We start from the raw sequence: 19,580 nt of genomic DNA, 5'->3' as shown, positions 1-19,580 counted from the left end.
CTCTGCTGTCTCTCATGGATTGGTTGGAGCTCCTGTAGCTGCGCTGCAACTCAACGGCCGCGCTCAGCCTAAGTGTAACTTCTGGAGCCTGCCCGAAAACTTGCGATTCTCTTCTTGTTTATAACCAATTCTAAGTCTAGCCTTATCTTGCGATTGTTGAGACTGCCATCTTTGTGTTTTCGGCTGAAGGAACTTCTGGCTGGCTTCAACGGAACAAGAACTCTCGCCATTGCCCTGAATTGCGAAGCGCAAGTCTGGGAAAGCGAGCAAACTCCGACCTACAACTACGGCCTCAACTCATGATACAACGTATCACGCGCGCAAACGCAACTTAGTCGTCAATTAACTCAGCATCCGACTCGCCATAGCCAGTCACAGCAGCGCTCATCGCCAGCCAACCCCCCCGCCTCCAACCCCGCCGTCAAGCGCCTCGCCCTCCCACATCCGTCTTCATGTCCTCCGCTCCGTGGGATTACATCGCAAAGCTAGTATGCATCGGCGATTCAGGCTGCGGTAAATCCTCCCTGACGATCCGGCTCTGCGAGGGGCGCTTCGTCCCGCATCACGATGTAACAATCGGCGTGGAATTCGGTTCGCGCATCGTCCCGGTCGGGCCGCCCTACTCCAGCAAGCTCACACCCGCCACCTCCTCCCGATCACCCTCCTCCCCAGCAGACGGCACCGGCGACGGCGACGGCACAACAACAGAAAACGCAAGCGAAGCAGGGGGACTGCCCACACCACCAACCATCCCCGTCGAGCAGCAGCAGGCCAAGCAGCAGCCACCGCAGCCACAAAAACACATGAAGCTCTCGCTGTGGGACACGGCGGGGCAGGAGACGTACAAGTCGGTGACGCGGTCGTACTTCCGCGGCGCGTCGGGCGCGCTGCTGGTCTTTGACCTCACCCGCCGCTCCACCTTCCAGCACGTCACCGACTGGCTCAACGACCTGCGGCAGATCGCCGAACCAGACATCGTAGTAGTACTAGTCGGCAACAAGGCCGACCTCGCCTCCCCGGACGCCCCTGACGACGATGACGACAACGACACAACCCCAAACACAACAAACACAACAAACACAACAACAAACACACCCGGCACCGGGACAGTGGCGGCGGGAAAGGGGAACAACAAGCGCGAAGTGACGCGGCAGGAGGCAGAGGAGTGGGCGCGGCGCAACGGGGTGCTCGAGTACGTGGAGACGAGCGCCAAGAGCGGCGCCAACGTCGAGATGGCCTTCATGCGGGTGGCCGAGCGCATCTTCCAGAACATCCAGGCGGGCAAGTACGACCTGAACGACCGGCGCTCCGGCGTCAAGGGCCCGAGCGCGGGGGGCGCGGGTGCGGCGGCCGCGAAAGCGGTCCGGTTGACGAGCGATGCGGGGAAGGGGTTGGGTGGGGGGTGCTGTTGAAGGTGAAGGGGGGTTGATGCTGATGGATTATCCTCGATGTAGGTATCATGTGTGAGGATGGGTCGGTGGGGTGGTAGTTAGCATGAAGCTGGGAGGAGGGAGGAGGGGCTGCATTGTATTAATAGTAATAAGTACTAGGAAGCGGGAAGCAAAATACCGCTGGGTTGAAAGGTACAAACATACGGTTATGCCCGCGAGGGAAGTGAAACAAACCACTGAGCATATAAACAGTACCATGTCAGAGGGCATTGAGCATACAAGGAGGCAGTGCATCAATTTCATATGCGTGGCAACAATAGTGGCATCATCATGGAGTAGTTCGTTCTACTGTAGAAAGATATAGATCTAGCAAGCCCCGTCTAACAAAAAAGACCAAATCCAGAGTTGAGTGTCCGGACGTATTAGAGTGCAGTGCGGGAGGCAGAAACAGCAAGACAGCCCCCGGCCCCCTTCACTCCTCCCCTGCCGTAAGTTGCACAGCATGTAGCCATAACTCCCCCCTTGCGTCCCGAACCCCATCCCTCCATGTAATGCATTGTTTGCGCTTGGATGCATTCCTCCCTAGCCGATAGACTCCGCCCAGCCCAGTCCAGCCAGCGCAGCTAGACGATAAGAAAACACCGATGAGAGACGAGATAGCATAGTCGGTTCAATCATGCTGTCGGATTTCTGTTCCGCTTTATCCCACTCTAGACAGACATCGTACACGCCAAATGACATTAGATTCCTCGACCCTTCTTCCTCCTTCACCTCCTCATTTTCGCCCTTGAGCCCTTGTACATGGTGACCCGCTCATGCATCCGACATCCGCCAGGTGCTGAACCACTTCATGTAGCCGTACTGCTTGTTCGACCCGGTCATGCCCCAGCAGATGGGGATGAAGTAGACGTACAGACCGATGACGGTCACGTCGAGCAGGGCGTACACGCCCCACTGCACGGCAGCCTTGCGGTTCCGGACGAACCAGTCGGTTAGGAAGCCAAAGGTGAGGATGGCAAAGTACAGCGCCGGGTAGTAGTGATGGACGTAGGTAACGCGGGCCATGATGACGAAGGGGAGGTAGTGCAGGAACCAGCCGATGACCGGGTACAGACCGGCGTAGTGGATCTGGTCGATCTCAGACTGCGACAACTCGCGGTAGCCGCGCTGCCAGCGCAGCGTGTACCAGACAACGAGCAGGGCGAAGATTCCAAGGCCGGCCGTCGAGCCCCAGTAGACGAGAGGGTTGCCGAGCAGGAAGTACTTGACAATCTTATCGTCCCAGCCGCACATGCGCAGGCCAACGTGCAGGATCGGCCACTGCCACCACTGCGAGGCCAGATCGTCTTGCTTATCGGGATCGGGGACCAGGGCGTTGTTGGAGGTCATCATGGCAACGTTCTGATAGTGTTAGCTAATGTACTACGTGGACGGCCTAGACAGGGGGCTTACCAGATGGATGAAGTCCTTCAGGAAGGGGGACTTGTACTGGCCAGGGTCACCAGGGGGCACTGGTCGCTGTTAGTATCACTAGCCAAACTGTCACCAAGACCAGTGCTTACGCTTCTCGTTGATGTGCGATTCAATGTTCCAGTGCGTGTAGGTGTCGCGGGGGTTGTTCTCCTTGGTGCAGGTAACCTCGATTTGCTTAAAACCCCACTGCGGCAGGTTGGTGTTGCCTGCGCGGAGATAGCAGCCCATAACATCGTGTTTTAGGCGGAAACCGGTCGTAAGAGTGCGGACCTTGCTCCGGTCCCAAGACGCGGCGTCGCTGACAACCTCAATCTTCCAGTGATCCTTCGCGTCGCCGATAGTGGCATTACCATACGACGAAACCTCCCAGGCAGACTTGCTGATAGGGGCAGCGATCTGGTGCGAGTGCAGGTTGCGGCCGGTCTGGGCATGGAGAAGACGGATTACCTCGCCATCAGCGATGAAACGAGGGTCGGCGGCGGCGTCATAGGGTGTGTCGCCACGGTTGGGGTAGAAAAACCAGTTGTTGTTAGCATCCTTGTGGTGATAGCACGTCACCTGCTGCTGGCCGGAGCCTTCAGGGTACGTCTGGACGTGGGAGTGGAGGAGACCGCCACCGTAGCCCATGTTCTTGATCGTGACCATAGAGCCGTAAGCAACCTCCAATGGGCTGTCTCTGCCGACCTCGGTGCCCCGGAGGTTGGCTTGGAAAAGTGAAGACATCTGAGCGTCGCCGGGGCCGCTGTTAGTGAGCACGGCAAAGTGGATGGCGAAGCTGAGCAGATAGACGAGAAGCGGCAGGACAATGAGGCCGACGACGCGGGCTGCAACGTGAGCAGCCAATTCGGTCTGTATCGAATTAGCTTTGAGGTCCAGATAGGGGTTATGCAGTTTTTACGTACCACAGGCATCTTGGTGTCTCCGAACTTGTTCCACAGGTCCTCGATAGTGTACAGGCCAACGAGAGCAGTGACGAAGAGTCCCACCAGCTTGATGCTAGTAACGAAGCCAATGCTCAATCCAGTCATGAACAGCCAGAAGAACCACTCGGGCTCGAAGCTGTTCCTACGCTGGCCGTGGAACTTGGCCCAGCAGAGTGTGGTCGCAACAGTGCCGAAAAGAAGCATCGAGTCGAGGAGGATGAAGCGGCTGATTGTGGTGTACGAGTTCTCGCAGAGAACCATGAGGGTAACAAGCCAGACGGCGGCGCGCTTGAGGTTCAGCTCCTTCGCGGTCCAGTAGGCCATTGGCACGCAGATGGCGCCCCAGAAGGCGTTGAACTGGCGCATGAAGGTGTAGTTGATCTCGGGAGGGTAGGTTTCACCGGACTTGAACTCGAATGATCCATTGTAACCGGCGAGATATCCGCTGAGGCCGACGAGGAGCTTCCCGGCAGGAGGCTGAGTTTGGGTTAGTCGAGGTTTAAAGTGTTATGCGTCGAGGGCAAACTTGCATGAACGTCAAAGTAGAATTCGCGCTTCAGGTAGTGGCTGCCGAACTTTCCGAAGCTGTTGGGAGATAGGTTAGCGAGGGTTTGCACCGGAGGGATGGAGGATCAACTAACTGAGCTTCGTCCCACGTAACGATGGGAGAGAGGCCGATCTTGTAGAGGCGGGTGAAGAAGGCGAGAGCAGTGAAGACGATCGGGGCAATGATCCATTCCCATTGATCAAGGACCTCGAGGAATGATGGCTGCTTCTTCGCCTTCTTCTTGTCGTCAACAGGCTGGACCTGCGGAACGCCCACCTGCTGCGGCGTGCCCGGGACATTGCGTCTCTTGGCCGCATCGCCCAGGTCGGCGCCGGAGACGACAGCGGCCCTGTCGTATCCAGAAGCCATGGTGTTGGTGTTGGTGCTGTCGATATTCCGAGGTTGGTTGTTTTGCGCAGATCGGGACGGATTGAGATGTTGCGTCTCAGGGGGTCGCGACGGGCCGCGGTCGTGATATGCGCTGTGGATAATAAAACGGGGTTAAAACGAGCGTGTCGAAGCAATCGAATTCAAAACGGTAAAAGCCGTTAAGAGCGAAGCTACCAATGGTAGATTCGCAGCCCAACAGACTGTGTCCCCTAAAATTCAAGGAAACACGATGAAATGATGAAAGGATGAAAAGTGAAGAATTAAAATCGCTGCCTCCTCGCTGTCGAGTCGAGCTTGCAAGAGCTGAGCTGAGAAAAAAAGGGGATACGATGCATGCAACTTCGTGGCCTTTTTCGCCCGTTAGGGAGCCTCCCGCTCGGACTTGGCACGACCTTCCCTGTCTCTCTGCCTCAGCCCAAGTCTCTTTCGGGAACGCCCCACCCCTGTCAACAAGGCCACGGATCGTCAAGCCACTCTGCCCCGAACAACGTTTCATTGCACATGGCGGGAGTTCTATTTTAAAATATTTGATTGAACGAATATATTGCGCTCAAGTTGGTTATCGAGATTGCAACAAATGGTCTTCAAGAATAGTGAATTCTCTCCTCGAATCTACAAAGTAGCCCGTTTCGCTTTACTTCCTCACTCTGCCTTCACAGATTCGGGCTTCAAGAAGACGGATAGGGAACTTGATCTCCATATTCTTAGAGAAAGATAAACGGCGCGGATTATTCCCCGTGTATGGAGCCTCTTTCTCTGATGAGAGTCGTGGGTAGCTCTTAGACCCCGGGTGTTAATTCAAGACATCAGACAGCCTCAAAAAGCGCTGGAAACAAAATCCTAGTTTACACATTACGCAAAAATGAGTCTCTCCAGTAGGTATTCAACAAGCATTGCGTAATTGAGTTGCCACAACCAAAAACCTCTACATGTCCAAGTCGTCAGCAAACGCAGGGTATCAGGGTCATGTTAAGGACCGCACAAGCCCTTCTCGTTAACGCGAGATAATGTACAAGTGATATACACGCAAAACTCCTTTATCTCCGGGCAGGTGTTCGTCACACCAATTCAGCCGGGCTCTTAGAGAGCCGCCTTGATAGCAGCCGCCTCGGAATGTGCCTGTGCAATCATCTGTTTCTCCCTCTTCACCGCCTCGTTTTCTTGCCTGATCCGCTCCCGATCGATGGCACCGGTCGCCTTCCGGTCCTCGACCTCGCGCAAGAGGGCCTCGTCCTGCGGCGTGGTCTTGACTGGTACGGCACCGCTCTTATCCATAAACTCCTTCAGAATTGCCTCGGACCGTCGCTCCTTCATGTCGATGGTGAGCACGCGCTCACCAGCGGCCGGCGCGGGCGCTTTTGCAAATCCCTCGGCTGAAGAACTGGGCATTGGGACGTCTGAGGCGAGTGTTGCGCCCGGTTCACGGAAGTAAATTGACAGCGTAGCGGGGCCGTCTTGATTGTCGCTGCGGTTGACAACCATGGGTATGGTCGGGTTCCAGTACTTCAACCGCGGTAGGCTGTCACGCCAGACTTTCCTATCACAATGTGTGAGCCTTGGTGGGTGAGGTGCGCGACAACAGGGCGGAATCGTTCGTACCTCGGTCCCATATGCCCCCCGTTGATTTTGTGGGCGAAGTCCATGTGTATCCGTGTCACATCCTGTGGGAGGATCGCCGCTCCGGGGCCATTTCTTATCCGGACGAGCTGGAACGTGTCAGTACTGCCGACTTGCGGGGTCGGGGGTGAGGTCGTCGGTAACGAGGGGCGGAGTCACTGTACCTTCTACAACACACCAAGTTAGCCAATTGGTCGCAAACCAAAGAGCCTAGGGTAACTTACTTCTGTCAGATGGTTCATGCGACGGATGACACCCACCATTTTGAAATTCTGGGAGCCGGCGAGCTCAAGACAAACAGATTAGGTGCGTGTGGACGTTTCGTATCCCGCGCCGAGGTGGACGGAGCCGCCGCTGCTTGGAACCCCCGTAAATTTTTGGGCCGAACTTCTGGAATCTTTGCATTCACCGCTTTCAGTTGCCTGCCGGAGCCCATCCAAAAGCCAAGAACAGGGGTCCAACCTTTGATGTGGGGCAATGATTCTCTGTGCCTGCCGCAACCCCTGCTAGAAGTTTCGAGGTCCAAGAAATTTCTATGGGAGAGGCTCTTGCTTGAACTGACCGAACGCCCCTCAGACTTAATGTTCCTCGGCGTGGGCAAGTCAGTCTCCTCCCGAACGACTCTATTCGCTATGGCGCCTGCGCGTGCGCTGCCCTCGAGATTGCTGGGAAGGGTCTTCAACATTGAGCGCAGAACTGCGCCATCAGAGGTCCCCTTATATCTCTGCCCTGCATTCCGGTCACTTTCCACTGAGCACGCGACACTCCGCCGACCATGTCGAGTACCCACGAGCTCCGTTCGAGTGCGACGATTACATACGGAAACTATCGCGTCGGTCAACGTAGAACCGCCCTCTTTGAGCAACCAACCCACCAAGACACTGCCTCTACAATGCCACGGGTGCGGGGCTTTGTCGCAAACTACCGTCCCCGACGAGGCTGGCTACTACGATCTATCACGCAAGGCGGTCAAAAAATACCTAGGCTTAGTGGAGGAAACGGGCGAGGAGAAGCCGGTGGAAACCGATCAGATCGTGCAGCAAGCGCTGCAGTCAGTTGATGTCGAAGCCCTAGAACGACAAGGCATCGACCTCAAGTCGCTATTGCCGGAGCGGGCCCCCGTGGCCGAAGCCGCACCAGCACCAGACAAGCATCCCCTCTGCGACCGCTGCCATCACTTGATCCACCACTCTGCCGGCAAATCGATCTATCACCCAAGCATCGAGTCCCTACGTGACACCATCGACGAGTCACCTTACAAGCACAACCACGTGTACCACGTCCTAGATGCCGCCGACTTCCCAATGTCCTTGCTTTCAAAGCTCCACGGTCTGCTGGATGTCACGTTGCGTACCCAGAACCGCCGCTCGAAGTCAGTCAAATACCAACACGGGAGGCGGATAGAAATGAGCTTTATCATCAGCAGGTCCGATCTCCTGGCGCCCCGGAAGGAGCAGGTCGACTCGTTGATGCCATACCTCAAGGAGACGCTACGGGAGGCACTGGGCAGGGTCGGTGGACGTATCAGGCTTGGGAATGTACACTGCGTCAGCGCGAAGAGGGGATGGTGGACTAAGGACCTCAAGGAAGAGATCTGGAAGCGCGGCGGTGCCGGGTGGATGGTGGGCAAAGCCAATGTGGGCAAAAGCCAGCTCTTTGAGGCCGTCTTCCCTAAGGGTAGGATGGACTGGGAAGCTCCCAAGCACAAAATTTCGATCAATGTCTACCCCAAAACACAACCGCAACCTACGTCGGAACCACAACCTACGCCGGAACCACAACCTACGCCGGACACAAACCCAGAAGCCGAAGTAAGCGCCGAGGCCACGGCTGAAACCGACCCCTCCGAGGACACCGATTCGCACCCGACCTACGCCATGTCCGACGTATCCCTCCTCCCGCCCTCCCAACCCGAAACCAACTACCCCCCCATGCCCGTCGTCTCCCCCCTCCCGGGCACGACCGCCTCCCCGATCCGCGTCCCCTTCGGCTCCGGCCGCGGCGAGCTGATCGACCTCCCAGGTCTAGCACGAAGCGACCTCGAATACCACATCACGCCCGAGAAGCGGCCCTCCCTCATCATGAAATCCCGGGTCCTCCCCGAGCAACAAGTCCTCAAGCCCGGCCAATCCCTCCTCCTCGGCGGCTTCCTGCGGCTGACCCCGCGCAACACGGCCGCGGAGGGCGACGACGAGCTCGTCTTCCTCGCGTACGCCTTCACGCCGCTCGAGGCGCACGCCACAGCCACCGACAAGGCCGTCGCCGTGCAGACCCAGACTCCCGACGCGCCACGCGTCGAGAACGTCGCTCTCCCGGGAACGGGCGCAAAGATCCGCCATGCTGGTGCGTTCCAGCTCCGCTATGATGTTACGAAGGCCCGCACTGGGCCGATTACCCGCAAGGAGGCTCTTGGTTTGAAAGTTGATCGCCTGCCGTACCGTGTGCTGGCGCTGGATATCCTGGTGGAGGGGTGTGGGTGGGTCGAGGTGGTGGTGCAGGTGCGCACGCGGCAGCTGTTCCCCGGCGGGGAGGGGAAGGGTGATTGGGGGGTGGAGGGGAATATGCAGACGCTGGATCTGAGGCCGGAGCCGGTGAATGCGAGGAAGGAGAAGACGAGGGAGGAGGAGGAGCGGGGGGTGGAGGCCAAGTGGCCCGTCATTGACGTGTATAGTCCGGACGGGGCGTTTATTGGGTATCGGGCGCCGATGAATGCGTGGATGCTGAACAAGCCCAGGGCGGAGACCAGGGCGCGGCCGAGGAAGAGTATGAAGGGGGCGAAGAAGATGGAGAAGAGGGTGAGGAGGGCGAGGGAGGCGGGTGGACGGGAGGAGTGAGTGAGGGGTGCGGTGCGGTGGTTTTGGATAGCTTGGCTGTATGATGACTATGACTGTACAATATTGTAAACATGTCTTGATATCCCATGAAGCAATCGGATCGAGTAAGATACCCGGTGGATACCGGAGAGGTGGGTATAATCTCTATTTGCCAACCATGGCTGGCTTTTTCAGCCGACCCTTGCCATCTACCCAGGCCATCTTTTATGTAGTACATGTCATCATACACTGTATCTCACATGCCGTCCTGGAGCGCCTCCTCCGCTAATTCCTCAGAACCCCGGCGCCCCTTGGAACTTCCCCTTATCATCATATCTCGCCTCTGCTCAGGGTCAGCAACCGGCCATCTACTTTCCAATGAGAACAAATGAAACGGAGAAACTTACTAAAAAACGTATAATTCAACGTCACGGTATGCACATTCCGCATATTCAAATCCTTCAACAGATCCGGATCCAGATAGAAAAACACGGGCATATCCACCGTCTCACCCGCCGCCAGCCGCTGCTCCTCAAAGCAAAAACACTGGATCTTGCTGAAGTAGGGAGCGGTCTGGGCCGGGGTGACGGAGTAGGTGGCGACGCCGATGATGTCCTTGTCCGAGTGGTTGGTGGCCGTGTAGAAGGCGAGGGCGGTCTCCCCCGGCAGCACGCGCACCTCGCGCTGCTGCGGCGTGAACTTCCACGGCAGAACGTCCGACACCGACGACGAGAACGTCACCCGGATCCGCCGCGCGTCCGTCACCGGCTCCAGCCGCGCCGCGAGGTCCTCGGGTGTCCCGTCACCCCCGCCGCTCCCGCCCCCGTGTGCGCGCACTGGCTGTCCGCCGTAGCCGGTGGTTTGGCAGATCTGTGTACGATATGGGGTATCAGTAATTGGGACGGGGTGGGTGACCACGGTGTAAGTCAGAGAGAGAGGGGGGGGTGAAGGGTGACAGACCATCTTGTACATGGGCACGGAGCCATACGAGAACGCGACGGTCCCCAGAATGATGCTAAGGGTGTAGTACCTGCGACAGAAGCACACCAGTCAACAACCCCTTCCATGCAACACCACCATCACCACCACCACCATGCAACCAATCAACCACCCACCGACCACACCAGACGGAGAAGGGAGAAGAAAGCCCCTACGCAGTCGACCGATTCCGCCTCTTATAAACCTCGTTCATCTTATCCATTCCCGGCGCCGCCCCATCCGCTGCTCTCCTCTGATATTGCTGCGCATGTTGTTGCTGTTGCTGGCGTCTGGGACAGCTCCGCGAAAAGAAACGGCTCGAGCCGAATCTAACCGCAGCGGGCTGCTGCCATTGGGTTTGGGCACCTGCGCGGCGGCAAAAGAGGCAGGACCAGCTGGACGAGACCTCGGCGGCGACGCGCTGGGCGAGGCGCGGTATTGGATTCATTGTCGGGGTGGGCTGTGAGCTCGGGCGAGGGAGCGAGCTCGTGGGGTGGGTGGAGGTGGTGGGGAGGTTTTGTTTGGCCGTTGAATTGAAGTTCCAGGCCTTGCGCATGGTCAACCCTAACCCTATTTACCGACTCAGTCCGGACATAGACTTACACCTCTCCAAGCCCAACTCCATAACGTCCACCGGAAGGCGGGACTGGTTTTGTAGGGCTCCTCATTCTGTGTCCCGGGGACTAGTCAGAAGTAGTCTTCGGACAATCGGTTTGCCTTGAGCAAGGTGCCCATATACCTAGGGTCAGCTGGCATCTCTCTCGAAGTGTCCCGTAGCGAGTACTACTTGAAGTCCAGACAAACTCACAATGCAGAGCCAACAACGTTCACCAAACTTGTGGACTTTGCCATCGCTTTCTACTTGCCCGTGTTGTTTATCTTCACTGTTTTGTCTAACCCACTGGTTGTCTGTCATATACAGTATCTCTCTCCACCTCCATCCTCATAATATCTTCGGCTCCCAGGACCATCACTAGCTAGGTGCAATACACTCGTTGGGCCCGTTACATTAAGCGCGATACAGACTGCTAGTTATTCCTCCGAGTAGTCTATGTGGTCATCGCCACCGCTCACGATAAACTTCAAGATTCGTTCCAGGGCTTGCAGATCCCCGTCCACTGTCCCTGCCTTGCTGGAATCAACCCATCCTTTCGTTCGGCCGCCTCCAAAGTCAATTATCCATGCATCGCCATGAATATCGACGAGAATATTGTCGGGCTTGGCATCTCCCCAAGTAATGCCAGCCTGGTGGAGGGCAGCTATGGTATCTTGGATCTGCTGCGCCCACCTATCCTTCAAAGCATCAGGGGTCTCAGGTCCCACAGCAAATGTCAGAAGGGTATCCTCCTCGATGTGATACAACAATAAGCCGACCAGCTGTTTCATCTCGTTCTGAACAACGCCGTGGAGGCGGGATATACGAACGCCGGGTCCTAAGTTAGCGGCGGCAATCCTTTCGTATGTCTCGACTTCCTTCTTTGTGACCACATCATCCAGGTCCATACTCTCTTTAAAATAGAACTGTTGCTGGCCGATACGGACTTGTGATGGGTTCGAGTCAAGGGGGTGATCCGGATCGTCACAGATAACTGCAATATCCGCAGGGCTGAAGGACGGAAAGGAAGTTGTCCATGGGTCCGTAGAACTTGGAGCTAAGGCATCCGTAGAACCCAGGGAGGAGGACCAGCAATCTTCGTACGTTTCAACGCGCTCTATCTCCCCAGGAGCCAGCACCTCGTCGGTTGCAGTGAGATCGCACTCAAAAGAAGTAGCGGCAAGAAAGTGACTTAGAGTGAGCTGTCCGCTCTCGGCTGGTGGTGGAGCAGGCGAGAGGTACTCAAAATCAGCAAGACATGGGGTGACTGCCCAGTCGAAGCAGTCGTCTATGGTGGTTTGGCTAGGTTCGTCCCCTTCAAGTTGTTCTTCATCCATATCCTCAGAGGAATCATTGTCGCCGTTGTTTTCGGAGAGCAGAAATGCAAAATACTTTTGGAACTCGTCGGACCGAACGGCCGAGTTGCGAAAGTTTGATGGCGAAACCGATATTCTGTAGCGGCTGGTGTGAAGTTGGATCTCAAGAGTGAACCATTGAGGCTTGTCGCACTCGTTGGAAGTTGTGAAGCTGAGGATGCGATACCTTGGGCTCCGGTTCTCCATAGTCGCTAGAGTCGAGCAAGTTGGGAGCTTTCATGGAGGCGGAGCACAATGCGAGTAACTAGGTAGCTTAGGTGGTGCACCAGCAGGGTATTTGCTAGGGGACAATCATCTGATTTACTAAGACAGAGTTTAAAGGGAATAAATTCATGAACTTCGGACGAGGAATGGAATCTGCGGGGTGTTGTTGCCTGGCGGTGGGGCTTGGCTCGCTCACTTACACCGAGTTCGAGTTGCCCAAAGGGGAAGGGAAAAGGTACTTCATTCATAATCATAATCATTCAGTTACATGTATCTGGGAATATCCAACATCCTGTCCAATCCATCCATCCATCCATCCATCCAATACAATTTAATGCTCCTTCTCATGCAGCCGACCGTTGATCCCCCCCGAGCTACCGACCCTCGACGCCAACCTCCGAGTCGTCGTCGCCCTGCTTGCCACATTCAATATCCCATCCAAGATCTCGATGATAAACATCTGCACAAGTGCGATCAGCAACCTGAGAAGATAGTCCACGAGCGTCAGCCTGGGCTTCTCCCCGCGGCTGCAGGTCGAGTCCTTGAACTCGAACGGGATGGTCGCGCCGAGGTGCTCGACCGCCACGCGCAGCCCGCTGCTGAAGCCGTCCTCGTGGAAGCCGTACTTGGTCCACGCGCCGGCGTAGCTGATGCCGCGCGTGTTCTGGATCGTGTCGAGGTGCTGCTGCGCGCGGACGGTGCCCGGGTTGTAGAGGGCGTGCCGGTAGCTGTACCACCCCTGGACCGTCTTCGGGTCCGGCTCGTGGAGCGGGTTGAGCGTCACCAGGACGTTGCCGAACGCGTCGCGCGGGATGTGCTGCAGCCTGTTCATGTTGTACGTCAGGCACACCTGGTTGATGTTGCCCTTGCCGCTGGGTGATGCCGACTTGGTCAGGTAGTTCCAGCTTGACCAGGCGTTCTTCGACTTGGGCATCAGGGAGGTGTCTGAATGCAGGACCGCCACGTTCTGCGAGGTGCGGAAGTTGCTCAGAATGGACCTCTCTTCCTCGGTTGCCGAGTCGCGGATGATGGAGTACGCCTGGTCGCCATGGGTTGCCAGGATGACGTGGTCGAACACCTCGGAATTGCCGCCCTCGGTATGCAGCCGCACACGCCCGTCGGCCTCGTTGGTAAGTGCCGTCACAGTCGTGTTGAGCCGCAGGTGGTTCGGGGGGAAGCCCCTCATGACCTTGTCGACGTACGTCTTAGCCCCCGCGGAAATGGTCAGCCACTCGGGCCGGGCGGCAAAGGTCGAAAGCAGGTGATGGTTCCAACTGCAAGTTGTGTCAGCATACCCGAACCATTACCATGTTAGGTATCTGGTTACTCACAGGAAACGGACTAGTGTTACTGCCGGGAAGTCGAGCGCACACTTGTCCGGGCTTGTGCTCCAGACAGCGGCCGCCATGGGGATGAGGTAGTTGTCACGGAACGCATTCGAATAGCCTTCCCGGTCCAGGTACTCCCCAATCGTCTCCTCGGTCGGCTCCTTCGCCTTCAAAACATCCAGGGCAAACTGATTGAACCGGAAAATGTCGAAAAGCATGCGCCACATTCTCGGCGAGAGGAAGTTCTCGCGCTGGCAGAACAGGGCATCTAAGCTCGAGCCTGCCCACTCAAAGCGACCTTGATCCCTCGATACGGAGAAGCTCATCTCAGTGGGGTCCGTCTTGACACCAATCCTCTTGAGGAAATTGAGAAAGTTTGCTATTCAGGGGTCAGCACGGGTTCATGACCAGCTGGATGGGGCAACGTACGGTACGTCGCCGAGTTCATGACGATGAAGCCAGTGTCGACCATCGTTTTGTATTTCCCGTTTGTGAACTCCACCGTTTGGGTGTGCCCACCCAGGCGCCCACTGGCCTCATACATGTAAACATCGTGAGGGCTGCGGTTCAGTGCCCACAGGGCCGCGATTCCAGCGCAGCCACTGCCGACAATGGCAACCTTCTTTCTGGGATACGGGTCAGCCCGGTTCGTCATGGTGGTGCCAGGGCATGAATTCGAGGTGTGGAGAGAAAAGTTTGAGCGGGGCGGGATGGAAGGGGTGTATAAGTCTGTAGAAGGGGACCTCAATGGACTCAATGACCGCGGCGGGGGTACTGAGACATATGAAGTCGGGCTACCCGGCTCAAGCGGATCGTCAGTGGGCTGTTCTGGAAAGCATGGCACCAAGCAGCTGTTGGGCATCGAATCGGGGCCGCGTTTTGGGCGCAACGTAGCTGGCAAAGCCGGATCCAGTCATGTTCAGCTTGCTCGGGCCCAGCCCCAAGAACAGCGAAGCGCAGATCTCGATGCAGCCCGCATGCGGGTCGCAACCCATGCGTCCAGCTGCTTGCCGAGGCGTGTCTTCCATTCCAGCCACTGACGTTTCGAGAACTGGTGGATTGGCGCTCCTCAGAGTTGCCTCGGATTCCGACTTACATGGGCTCTTCGTCTCGAGACATCTTGGCGGCTAATGGATGATCTCAAAAAATGGCAAATAGGGGCGCAAACAAGGGAGGAGTACGATATCGTGTTTGCAACATATCGGTAAACAGAGCAAGCCACAATGTTGGTGTCTTATATAAACCCGTAACCCAATGCGTCATACTTCGTACATAGTTGTGATAAAACGAACCTTCCAGGTTGTTGATGGTCGTGTGATGCAAACAGTCCAGCGCGTGAGCATTGGGAGTCAGAGCCGGGGTGGAATATTTGGTGAATGCCGGCCTGCGTGTAAGCCGGAAAGTTCATGTAGGAAAGAGTCCCTCACTAAATTGAAGAAGGCAAATGCAAGACACCGGCAGCTTGGAATAGCAGAGCTGATGCTGATGCGCAGCACTGCAAACCCTGGGGCCCGCCATCAGCACCAGGGAAAGTTCTGTGGTTCGGTTAGAATCGAAACAGGGCGCAAAAACGCCTTGGTCCAATGGCACTTGCCCACATTGCTGCCGGCCCCATCGAGTCGTGGCTCCTCCTGCAAGTGGGACGCCACAAATCACGCACTGACGCGGAGGTTTTTGCAACGTCTCAAGATGAAGCTTGCTTGAACGTTTTGTATTAGCGAGTAAACCGTGATCTGTCCAGAAGGAAGGAAAAGTTGTAGTGTCCGGTCGGCAACAACGGTGGATCCAAATCGCTGTATGTAAAGAAGGGAAGGATAAGAATTTATACCATCAAGTCACTTTGGCGGAGTGGTTAACGCGCTGCCCTGCTAATTCACAGTTAGCTGCTAGGCAGTTCCTTCGGGAGCGTAGGTTCGAATCCTACAGGTGACGTTTTTTTGTTTCAATCGTGAACAACTCTCACTTTTCTCGCTTCGCATTCATTTTTGATGCGGTGGAAAGCATTTTAGGTACGGAAATTGGCAGAGAAACATGCTGAAAAGTCTAATGGAAGTCTAGGAGGGTAGTTGGTGTTTGGCCAACACGTCTCACGTACTAAAGTTGCCCCAGAACGAGACCGACCCCCGGTGTTGTTCAATATCGGGCAGTCATCGCATGCTCAGAAACGGCTCGGGGAGCAGGAGCGGGCGCCGGCCCTTACACAACATGAAGGTGCCACACTACACTGCATGCCAAACGGGCAAGCAGGCAAGCAGACAAACAGGCATTGGGACTTCCTGTGCAATGCTTGTCGTATCACACACGCGAACTCAAATCACAGGTCTGGAAATGTCGAGGCCAAACGGAATCGCTCACTCATCGCAAGGCCCAAAAGGACCAGCATAGCAGCAATTCTTGGGACGCCGGTTTCTCTACCCGGTTAATACAACCCGATGTACACACAAAGTCCAGGAAAATCCAGTCCTCTGAAACATCGGGCCTAAATTCTGCGTCTCCGGGGGTAAACTTTCTGAAGAAAAAAAAGAGAAAGAAAAAGGTGGGGTGCGGACACTGGCCGAGAACTTTTATTTCGTGAAGCCACCGTGCGTATCACAGTGCGTCTGAATACTGTTACGGACTTCTTGGCGAATGAGTTGTTGAAGGAACTTGAAACCCCCAACTGTTATAACCAACTCTTGAATCCACAACTGCTTGACCTCGGCTGCCGTCGCCTGAACCAGATCACTGGGTTCAAGTCCAGACCCGAGAGCACCCGTACACAACATACCACCAAAACCAGCTGGCAGTATTCAAGTTACGGTCTTGTTGGGATCGAGTTGCCATGGAAACTGCAGAGTTGGGCACCGGGAGAGGTGGCGGCGATGGGACGGTCTACAATTGACTGGGCATGATGATATCTGACATGGAAGTTTTTGATTCACAAGGAAAGTACATCATATCATCTAACGTCATTTTGTTTACTCGGTGAAGTAATATCTTCACGAGCACATCATCCGCATTGTTTATTTCCCCTTTTCCCCTTTTCGCCCCACAGAATCCGTTTATCTAGAGACCACTGTCAGTCGTTGCTTTCGAAAACACAAGCAGATGAGGCGAGAAAATGAGAAGACGCACATACCTAAAGCTACCTAAATCACCTCGTCGGGTTATTTTGCGTTCCGGTGCTCCCCCTGGCCTTCGCTGCGACACCCGCTACGTTGTTTGGTCTGGTCATCGTCGGTGGAGCGCTGGTATGCCCCTTTTGCCCGGGCGGTTGCTCCTTCTCCTCGACAAGAACCGGCATCCTGTGAACTGTTTTCTCCGTGAGAGACGGATTCCGTACCGCTGAGTTCGGTGAGTCGGGCCGCAATTGGTGGCCCGCTACCCTTTTCTGTGCGAGGACAGGCTGCTCGGTCCGTCGTGTGTTCGTGGGCCTGAGCTGCGGAAGAACGCCGGCGCCCTTTTTTTCCGGGGCATGCTGCCCAGCTGTGGCCGAAGTGTTGTTGGGACGTTGCGGGGCGCTGGGACCCTGCTGTTCCATGTGATTCCGTACCTTGGTACGGGGTAACTTGGGCAACGGTGCTTCCAGCGAGTTGGACCGTGGGAGAGCGTCAGTACCTCGTTTCTGGGTGGAATTCCGTACCGGAAGTGTCGTATCCACAGCAGCTGCGGCGGCAGCTCGGAATCTTGACGTCTGGAAATATCTCTCTTCAAGTTCTCGAATCTCAGACGGTCGGACCGTCCGGCTGCTAGACTGGCCATCCTGGTTCTGGTTCTGGATTGATGAAGGCGTTGGAGCCGCCGCCGGGACTGCTGTCTGGGATGAGCGCAGAGAGTCGAGTAACTCGTTCGCGTCCTCGATGCACTCGGCTGCCGGGAGTCGATCGTGACGATCTTGAGCCAGCATCTTCCTAACGTTGCCTACAAGCCGATCCTTGGGATCCCGGTCAAACATGACCTGTATCTCGTCGAAAACAAATTGGAAATAGATGCGATAGCGGCTTTTTGGCAAGGCCGGCAGCCCATTCTTAATAAGCGCGAACCCAACAACACCGAGGGCCCAGATATCCACGGCATTGGTGTAATTCTCACATTCCCACATCTCGGGAGCCATGTAAGCCAGGGTGCCGCACATTGTCTTCATGTAAGAGTCGCCCCCTTTTCTTTTGGCGAGGCCAAAGTCAGTTAGGGCGAGGGCGAGAGGGTTCTTGCTGCGTAGGAGGATGTTGTCAGGCTTGAGATCTCGGTGTGTGACGCCTCGGCCGTGGATGTAAAGCAATCCTTCAGCCGTCTGCTTTAGAATCTCGGCGATTTCAGACTTCTTGAAGGGCTTTTTTTGATCCCTGATCATCTGTTGGAGGTTGCCGTGCGGGTAATATTCCATGACGAGAATCCAGCGGCCTGGTATGTCTTCGTACCAATCCACATACCCGACGATGCGTTCGTGCCTGAGGGATTGCAGTGACTCCATCTCCCTTCTCAGGCCTCTTCTGTCGGTTTCAGAGCCACTTGACTGTCTGGTCGCAGGCCCAAGGTTGGATTTGGACATGGAATGGGATTCAGAGTTGAATTCGATAATCTGCTTCGCGGCGAAGACAGCCCAGTCCTGCAAACGGCGAACCATATACACGGTGCCGAACGAACCCCGCCCCAGCTCCTTCCCAAACCAGTACATATGTTGCCGCTTCTTGGGTGCCGGGCGCGAGGGGGTTGCGACTGCTGTTGGTACCTGAGAGGCGATGCTCAAAGCTCCAAGGTCAGAACAGTTGGCGAGGAACGCGTCGCGCCTTTTGCGAAATCCATCAAGTTCAGGGCCACTGCAGGGAGGAACTCGGACCCGGAATACCAAGCTATCCCCAAGTTCAAGGGTGATGGCGCAACCCCGAGGTAGGATGCACTTGTACGGAGTGCCGGGCCTTGGCCATGTCCGCTGCCCTCCGCGGTCACCCAGAGCCAGGCTGCTTCCCCGCGAGGAGACATCGTACAAGACGACGTGATCTCCTTCGACGGCAAACTTGATATGTTGGTTGCTGACCGCAGGAGAAGTGCAAACGACGTCACAGCACTTGGGGTCACGGCCGATGACGAAGTGGGATCGCGATTGGCCTGGGGGGTTGGAGAAGGACAGGACGATAGTGAAGGACAAGTCGCGTTCTTCAGTTCTGCCTCGTTCGCGGCGGTCGGGCAACGCGGGACGCGAATTCCCGCTGATACGGGAACGGTTGGCCTCGACGAAGGGACCGCAGCCTTCGAAGGCCGGTACCGTTAGTGTGAGGATCAGGTCGGACGCAAGAACCTTGCGCCCGCCCACGATGTATTCGTCAAGACCCATCTAATGTAGTACAGTGGAGGAGGTGCAATAATAGTGAGATGAAAGGATGCGATGAGATAAAGGTCCGCAAGATGCACAATCCTCTGGGTTGCCCGAGGTTTTAAGCCCGCAGGCATGAGTACATAAAGGGGGTTCCATGATGGGCCGGTCACACAGCGAGATGGTTGCTGAGGACTGCTGTAACGGATGGAGGTAGGCCCGCGACCAAACAACCTGGAGAGTGAGGTGTTGTCGTTGCCTGGTGGGCGGCCGCGAGGGGGAGGAAGGGGAGAAAGGGAGGGCATGAAGAAGAGGGCTGAACCGCGAGGAAGAAGGGGAAGCCACGATACCGAGTGAGACGGGGGCGATGAGATAGTCGTTATGGGGGGGTCACGAAGGAGGTTGCAGGTTTTACGTGTGCGTGAGATCAATAGAGGCCGGTTTATGGAGTTTCATCACTCAGCTGAACAGTGGAAGGCAATAAAATGAGACCAGAGTTACACAGCACCTTCCAACAATTGGCGAGGCGTTGATGAATCCCGATTTGGCAAGTGCCATTTTGGCCTCAACAAATAGGGTAGGTACGAATAGGGCGCACCTTGCGTTCTCAGATAGGTACTTCTTACATCTCCCATTCAGACTCGTCTTTCTAACA

The 19,580-nt window shown here is 56.0% G+C and overlaps 7 protein-coding genes and 1 non-coding gene across 8 annotated transcripts; 3 read left to right on the top strand and 5 right to left on the bottom strand.

Annotated features, from left to right (window-relative positions):
* The first annotated feature begins 56 nt into the window (after window positions 1-56).
* Window positions 57-1,705, top strand: B0H64DRAFT_404190 (P-loop containing nucleoside triphosphate hydrolase protein). The gene has a single exon (XM_062804379.1). The coding sequence runs from the start codon at window positions 453-455 to the stop codon at window positions 1,410-1,412; it is 960 nt and encodes a 319-aa protein (XP_062656899.1). The 5' UTR covers window positions 57-452; the 3' UTR covers window positions 1,413-1,705.
* On the bottom strand, window positions 1,706-5,032 carry B0H64DRAFT_363945 (Dolichyl-phosphate-mannose-protein mannosyltransferase-domain-containing protein). The gene is made up of 6 exons (XM_062801819.1): window positions 4,429-5,032; window positions 4,318-4,372; window positions 3,767-4,264; window positions 2,954-3,713; window positions 2,844-2,902; window positions 1,706-2,792 (listed from the first exon to the last, which is right to left on the bottom strand). The coding sequence occupies exons 1-6, from the start codon at window positions 4,701-4,703 to the stop codon at window positions 2,205-2,207; spliced, it is 2,235 nt and encodes a 744-aa protein (XP_062656898.1). The 5' UTR covers window positions 4,704-5,032; the 3' UTR covers window positions 1,706-2,204.
* A 560-nt stretch (window positions 5,033-5,592) lies between these two features.
* On the bottom strand, window positions 5,593-6,604 carry B0H64DRAFT_465576 (CI-B8 domain-containing protein; the record flags this gene model as incomplete). Its single annotated transcript, XM_062807671.1, has 3 exons — window positions 5,593-6,261; window positions 6,324-6,430; window positions 6,566-6,604. The coding sequence occupies 3 exons, from the start codon at window positions 6,602-6,604 to the stop codon at window positions 5,805-5,807; spliced, it is 603 nt and encodes a 200-aa protein (XP_062656897.1). The 3' UTR covers window positions 5,593-5,804.
* Window positions 6,605-7,116: 512 nt separating this feature from the next.
* On the top strand, window positions 7,117-11,113 carry B0H64DRAFT_376294 (uncharacterized protein; the record flags this gene model as incomplete). The annotated part of the gene is made up of 6 exons (XM_062802465.1): window positions 7,117-7,173; window positions 7,220-9,136; window positions 9,268-9,306; window positions 9,623-10,075; window positions 10,432-10,594; window positions 11,055-11,113. 6 exons carry the CDS (start codon window positions 7,117-7,119, stop codon window positions 11,111-11,113), a joined length of 2,688 nt encoding a protein of 895 aa, XP_062656896.1.
* B0H64DRAFT_404183 (uncharacterized protein) lies at window positions 10,999-12,448 on the bottom strand. Its single transcript, XM_062804378.1, has one exon. The coding sequence runs from the start codon at window positions 12,287-12,289 to the stop codon at window positions 11,165-11,167; it is 1,125 nt and encodes a 374-aa protein (XP_062656895.1). The 5' UTR covers window positions 12,290-12,448; the 3' UTR covers window positions 10,999-11,164.
* Window positions 12,449-12,638: 190 nt separating this feature from the next.
* B0H64DRAFT_327117 (uncharacterized protein) lies at window positions 12,639-14,290 on the bottom strand (the record flags this gene model as incomplete). The annotated part of the gene is made up of 3 exons (XM_062800769.1): window positions 12,639-13,581; window positions 13,639-14,014; window positions 14,065-14,290. 3 exons carry the CDS (start codon window positions 14,288-14,290, stop codon window positions 12,639-12,641), a joined length of 1,545 nt encoding a protein of 514 aa, XP_062656894.1.
* Window positions 14,291-15,469: 1,179 nt separating this feature from the next.
* Window positions 15,470-15,567, top strand: B0H64DRAFT_t128. The gene has a single exon. It is a non-coding gene; the product is annotated as a tRNA-Ser (tRNA).
* Window positions 15,568-16,752: 1,185 nt separating this feature from the next.
* B0H64DRAFT_404176 (kinase-like domain-containing protein) lies at window positions 16,753-19,434 on the bottom strand. The gene has a single exon (XM_062804377.1). The coding sequence runs from the start codon at window positions 18,944-18,946 to the stop codon at window positions 16,769-16,771; it is 2,178 nt and encodes a 725-aa protein (XP_062656893.1). The 5' UTR covers window positions 18,947-19,434; the 3' UTR covers window positions 16,753-16,768.
* Window positions 19,435-19,580: the final 146 nt, after the last annotated feature.

The sequence above is a fragment of the Chaetomium fimeti genome, assembly GCF_033439085.1.
Source record: "Chaetomium fimeti strain CBS 168.71 chromosome Unknown B0H64scaffold_6, whole genome shotgun sequence".
NCBI classification, from domain to species: Eukaryota; Fungi; Ascomycota; class Sordariomycetes; order Sordariales; family Chaetomiaceae; genus Chaetomium; species Chaetomium fimeti.
This window is presented reverse-complemented; position numbering and strand designations above follow the sequence as displayed.

What these genes read in the sequence shown, in the direction of transcription:
- B0H64DRAFT_404183 (XM_062804378.1), bottom strand. Translation starts at nt 12,289, where the DNA reads ATGGAGAACCGGAGCCCAAGGTATCGCATCCTCAGCTTCACAACTTCC.
- B0H64DRAFT_404176 (XM_062804377.1), bottom strand. Translation starts at nt 18,946, where the DNA reads ATGGGTCTTGACGAATACATCGTGGGCGGGCGCAAGGTTCTTGCGTCC.
- B0H64DRAFT_363945 (XM_062801819.1), bottom strand. Translation starts at nt 4,703, where the DNA reads ATGGCTTCTGGATACGACAGGGCCGCTGTCGTCTCCGGCGCCGACCTG. An exon ending in GTTACGTGGGACGAAGCTCA is followed by an intron (nt 4,373 to 4,428) that starts GTTAGTTGATCC and finishes ATCTCCCAACAG; the next exon opens with CTTCGGAAAGTTCGGCAGCC. An exon ending in GAGACACCAAGATGCCTGTG is followed by an intron (nt 3,714 to 3,766) that starts GTACGTAAAAAC and finishes AATTCGATACAG; the next exon opens with ACCGAATTGGCTGCTCACGT.
- B0H64DRAFT_404190 (XM_062804379.1), top strand. Translation starts at nt 453, where the DNA reads ATGTCCTCCGCTCCGTGGGATTACATCGCAAAGCTAGTATGCATCGGC.